The sequence below is a fragment of the Bidens hawaiensis genome, unplaced genomic scaffold, assembly GCF_021521415.1.
Source record: "Bidens hawaiensis isolate Kalapana, Puna unplaced genomic scaffold, B.hawaiensis_p1.1 tig00007499_1, whole genome shotgun sequence".
In the NCBI taxonomy this organism is placed as follows: Eukaryota; Viridiplantae; Streptophyta; class Magnoliopsida; order Asterales; family Asteraceae; genus Bidens; species Bidens hawaiensis.
Genome location: NW_027491525.1, coordinates 209961 through 215960, shown reverse-complemented (window position 1 = coordinate 215960; position 6000 = coordinate 209961). Strand labels below are relative to the sequence as shown.

The window sequence follows — 6000 nt, the reverse complement described above, 5'->3', positions numbered from 1 at the left end:
CTCACGCCACGTGTCCATTCCAATTCCACTACTCATATAAATATAAATATAAATAATTATTCAATTCCATTCCTTCTCACCACCGTAACACAACTAATTCAACCACCGTTAAAATCATTTCAATTCGTTTCTGTACTGGTCTACGCCACGCTTTCTTCGAAGTCGTTAAATCATGATTGAAGAGAATTAGAGATTGCATTATTATTATTATTATTATTATTATTATTATTATTATTATTATTATTATCATTCGTGTTTAGGATTTAATCGTCGGCGATCACTGCACCAATGACGAGCGGTGGTGGTTATAAGTTAGTTACTATTGATTCCGAGGAGCTCAGGTTTCAAGGTGAGTGTGATTTGGATATGATGAGTTTAGAAGTTAATGCTATAATCTATATGATTCTGTTTATATGTGTAGTTTTACCGATAGTTATATCATATGTAATTATGTTCGTTGTTCATTAAATAGGTTAGAAATGTAGCGATCAGGTTTAGATTGGGCGGATCGCGTTGAATCAAGTGGTTTTAGTTAAGGTTTTGCTTAATGTATGTGATTTACTATATGTTAGTTGTAATTTTACTGATAATTATGTCAGTCATATGTTAGTTGTTGATCAAATAGGTTAGAAATGTAGCAATTAGGTTTTGATCGCGTTGAATCAAGTGGTTTTAATGAAGGTTTTGCTTAATGTATATGCTTGCCTATATATTAGTTAGTAATTTTACTGATAATCATATCATTTGTTAGTTGTTAATCAAATAGGTTAGACTTAGAAATGTAGCAATTAGGTTTCGATCAGCGAATCACGTTGAATCAAAGTAGTTAATAAATTACAATAAAGTAGAACCAAATGTTTTCTATTACCGCCTGAAGATTTGAATCTGTAGATTTGTGTATTGTAGGAGATATTGAGTTGAAAATCACTGCCTAATGTTGAATCCTTTGAAGATCTAGGTCAAATGGATATGATGAGTTTAGATTTGATGTATATGATTCTGTGTATGTTAGTAGTTTTACCGACAATCATATTGTATGTTCGTTGTTGATCAAATAGGTTAGAAATGTAGCAATTAGGTTTTGATCAGCGGACTGCGTTGAATAGTGTGGTTTTAATGTAGGTTCTGCTTTGTTGAGTTTGAGGTGTATATAGAACCAAATGTTTTCTATTAGTGCCAGTAGAATTGGAATTTTGCAACTAGTGGTGATATTTTTGAGGAAATTTGTGTGTTGTAGGAGAAGATGAGTGGATTATCATTGCCTAATATTGAATCCTTTGAAGATCTAAGTCTAATGGATGAATTTTAGTATAATGTATCTAGATGAATACGAACGGGGGAGATTAGCTATATAATAAGATTATTTTCCCCAATATATAATTATAGGGATGAAAGCTGCATCATGACTATGTTTATAATAATCACTCAAGTAATAACTCATAATAACAACTTTCATATTCGTTTCTAGAAACAGAACTAACGAGTTAAAGTTTAAGCATATGGTACTGTTACTGTGTTTAATTGCACATCTTTCTGTTGTTTATCTGCTTGAGTGCGTGACTTATCATTTATCTATTTGATCTGGACAAATGTAGCCATCAGGTTGAATTGGTTGACCGCGTTGAATCAAGTGGCTTTAATACTGTTTCTGCTTGTTGAGTTGTATATTAAACCCAATGTTTCCTATTAGTGCCTAAGATTTGAATCTGAAGATATAGAATTATAAAACTGTAACACCCCGACCAAAGGCGGATTATACATCGGGGCGCCACATATTGTTTCATTATTCGTGACACTATTGGGTGTCAATATTTAATAAATACATTCATTCGCGCAGGCGCAGGGTAAACACAAGATATAAATAAACCAACATAAATTAATATATTATAAGGCAAAATATTCGAACAACAATAACTTGTCTTGATACATTTTAATCTAGGTCCAAAATAAAGAAAACTTCCTACGTGTCCACAAGCTCCAAAACAGCTACTGCAAACCTGAACATGTGTTAAAATAAACGTCAAACACTTGCGTGTTGGTGAGAAATCAAGTTTAATACAATACATAGATATTAATAAATCTGCGCGCAACATGTGTATGTCTGGTTTTCAACAAGGGTGTAATCTGATCGGGACCAACTCTAAGATTCATAAGACTGCCAGTGCTCACAATTGAGCTCACAAACAAGACAAACTGTGCATGTGCAAACAAAAGAGAAAATCATAAACGATAGTTCTCCCGTGTTCATCTAATGGTACCATGAAAACTGCGGAATAGACCGACAAGACGGTTAATGATCCACACATACAAATAAACAGCCAAGTCTACGTCCTCAACACATGGGATACTGCGCGACTAAAGTTCATAAACAGTTTAAGACTCTAAGTTTGTATGAACACATGAACATCCCAAAACATTAAAAGCAAAAAGGGATTAGGTACGAGATTACTCACTTGATAAACGATGCGGTGTAAGATAAAGCAAGAACCAACTTTAAACAAGCACAAGTTAACCTATAATTAAAGATTATTGTTTTAACGATTGGTTTTAAGTCTTGATTACAAGTTAGCATAATTAATAAGTAAATTATTATATATATATATTACCGGAAAAGCAGGGCAGAACAGGGAGGAAGACGGAGGCAGAGAGGAAGGCGGCAGAGAGCAAGGAAAACATGAGAGATTAAGTGTTTGTGTGTGTAGTGTTAGGAAAAATAATACTATTATTTATAGAGAAACCCTAGGGAACACAATCCCTAGAAAAAGGGGAAAAGATCTTTAACAGGATCAAGCAAAAGATATCAAAAAGCATAAGAATCCAAAAGCAAAAGATATGGAAAGATATGGCAGCTGCAGAGGCAAGATAAAGCTGTCAGGGAACAGTAAAAAGCATGGCAAAAGCAGATCTCAAAAGATAATGTCAGTCACTTTATCTGCCAACCAATGGGGTTGGTGCGCATGCTGCGCCGAAAGTAACTTTTCAGACATAAAGCAGATTAGGTCAACAGCACAAAAGATAAGACAACACAAAAGCAAACGGCTAGATTCAACAGAAGGAAACTCAAAGGGTTTAGCGCGAGAAGGCTAAGGCGCGAAGGCAGACACAGAAGGTCAAGAGAGCGCGAGTGCGAAGGCAGACAGAACTAACCTTACGCATCGCGGAAGAACTACATTTCTAAGCGCGCCGCGGGAAGAATCACATTTCTTAGCGCGCCGCGGGAGGAACTAAAATTCCTAGCGCGCCGCGGGAAGAACTATATTTCTTCGCGCGTCGAGGGATGAACTACGATTCTTAGCGCGCTGCGAGAAGAGTTCGTCTCGGGTATCGCTGAAACAGGTGGTCTTCACGCAGGATTCCTTGTAAGGGGTCTGGCGCGTGGAGCTGCGCAGACAACCTTAGGCGGGAAGGAACAAAGGACAAGCAAAGAGTTAGAAGAAAAAGAGGGAAACAAGGCTTAAGGGCGGGACGGCGACAAGAGGGAAAAGAAGGCGGAAAGAGAGAAGGAGAGGGACGGGACGGCGGAAAGAAAGAGAGAGAAAGAGGCGGGAAGGAAAATACATTATTATTATTAAAAAATAAAGTATAAGTATAAATACTAAATCATAAAAGAAAGAGATCGGGTCAGAGAAACGGGTACCTGGGTCGGGTCAGATCAGGGCAGATGTCACAAAAACTGCCAACTAGTGATGATTTTTTTGAAAAAATCTGTGCATTTTAGGAGAAACTGAGTGTAAAATCATTGCCTGATGTTGAATCCTTAGAAGATCTAGTGAGACGTAAACATCTTTCCCAATATAACTATACAGGATACTTTTCTGTTACAGTAGTTGTTATTATCGGGATGAATCTTCACCATTACTATTTCATAGTAATCACTTAAGTAATGCTCTCTTCCGTTGGAGGAGAAGGTTTTGGAAAGCCAATGACAACATAGACTGATCCAATATGATTAGGTAGTTACAGTAATATGGCCCTGTGCAGTAACTTATAAAAACACTTTAGGCTCCTTTCTACAAACAAAATTAACATGTTAAAGTTTAAGCACCTACTACTGTTACTGTCATTGATTGAACATCTTTGTGTTGTTCATATACATAACTTACAATTTATCTTTTTGTTGTTGATTCCAATAGTTGAACTTGAAAAACCGAGCCACTGTGATTTAAAAGTTTCTAATGCCACAGACAAGAATATTGCCTTTAAGGTATGTTTTCACCCAAATTTATTTCAAAGCATATTACTTTATAGACTTTATATTATTCAAACTTCTTGTTTTATGGTAGGTCAAAACAACTTCGCCAAAGAAATACTTTGTTCGTCCAAATACTGGTATTATACCACCTTGGGATGCATGTATTATAAGAGGTAAGTTATTAATTTATGATATTGCTATAATTTACACTATCTTAACTTTAACTGAAAAGTCAAACTTATTGATGCACATACAGTTACCCTTCAAGCTCAACTTCAGTACCCTGTAGTTATGCAATGTAGAGACAAATTTCTTTTACAGTGCACCCCTGTGCCCCCTAACAGTGACAGTGAAGAACTACCAGCAAATACTGTAAGAACATTATTAATATTATTATATTGCGATCAGTTTAAGCTTCGTTGAAATGACGAGTAACAGTTGAGAGTCATACTTGTTGCATCCAGTTTAACAAGGAAGCCGATAAGCAGTTAGAAGAATACAAGATTAAAGTTGTGTATATTGCTCACACTAATCAGGAAAATTCAAATGATAACATCAAACAAAATTCTGATTTAACCTCTGTGAGTTATTCAGCAACAATTCCTTTTTACTTTACGTTTTAAGTTTTAACGTCACATTGATAGTGTATAGAGACCAGATTATGGTTATTATGTTCTTTCTTATAATACAGAATCAGGCGGTTCAGACTGCAAGAGCCGCTAGGGATGCAGCTGTGAAAGAAACAACCCGACTGCAACAGGAACTGGTACATTTACCTTTTTACCCTCTCGTCATAGTTGGGTCTTTTCGCAAAATGTGTGTAAACGAGTTTACCTGGTTTTAGGATATGCTGAAGAGAAGGAACCAAAAAAAGAGTCCTGGATTCTCAATAAGACTCGCGATAACGGCTGGAGTGATTGGGATAATGGTTGGGTTGCTTTTAAAGTTGGTTCTATCTTCACCACCACCACCACCGATACTGTCACCTACACCGCCACCAACTGCAAGAATAACTGAATAATTCTCTAAAACAAATGGACTGATGATTATTATTCTTTTGTTCATTCTTATGCAAGTTTTCCAAAGCTGATGGCTGTATGTTGTCTTTGTACATTTGAGTATTTGACCATGGCGAATTGCAACTTTGTTGGTACTTTCTCAACAATTGTATGAACTTTTGTACGTTTTTATGCTAAAGTTTGAAATTTTGGACCATTAATTGAATGATTGTATGGAGGTTTTTGAAATAGTTGTTTGAATATGTAAACTATTGTTATTATTTTGATATGGTATGGTATACTTAATTACTTGGTAAGGATTCATTTACTTTATTACTTTATTGTTAAACACAATTTGATCCATTATAAACTTTTAGTATTTGTATTTAGATTTGTCTTCTAAAAGGGTAAAAAAACCAACGGTACTAAACTCAGTCATTTAGGTAGGTTTCTTTATTATTGTTTGACCTGTGAACGTAGGATGTACGTGGGTTATAGTATTATACACCATCAATAACCATTATAGCTGCAAAGATAATGCATCTAAATGTCATTTAAATTTCTATGTTATGTTTTATATTAAATCTGAAACACTTGTCTAGTGATGAACACGCACTTAAACCTTTTGAAAGAAATAATGCTATGATGAACAGTCCCATCTTTAATCTAAAGTAAGTAATATGTTAATTTTTTAATAGACTTTGGAATAATGTAATTAATATTTGACGCACTAACTATTTATACTAAGACCATTAGAGTTTTGATTCATGGTTTGCATATACTTCAAAAGTATTGTTGACATCAACATAC

At 35.2% G+C, this 6000-nt stretch overlaps 1 protein-coding gene across 1 annotated transcript; it reads left to right on the top strand.

The window, feature by feature from the left end:
- The first annotated feature begins 242 nt into the window (after positions 1–242).
- Positions 243–5479, top strand: LOC143635400 (vesicle-associated protein 2-1-like). The gene is made up of 7 exons (XM_077103249.1): positions 243–349; positions 4134–4204; positions 4284–4365; positions 4449–4564; positions 4657–4773; positions 4884–4958; positions 5037–5479. Exons 1-7 carry the CDS (start codon positions 289–291, stop codon positions 5211–5213), a joined length of 699 nt encoding a protein of 232 aa, XP_076959364.1. The 5' UTR covers positions 243–288; the 3' UTR covers positions 5214–5479.
- The last annotated feature ends 521 nt before the right edge of the window (positions 5480–6000 follow it).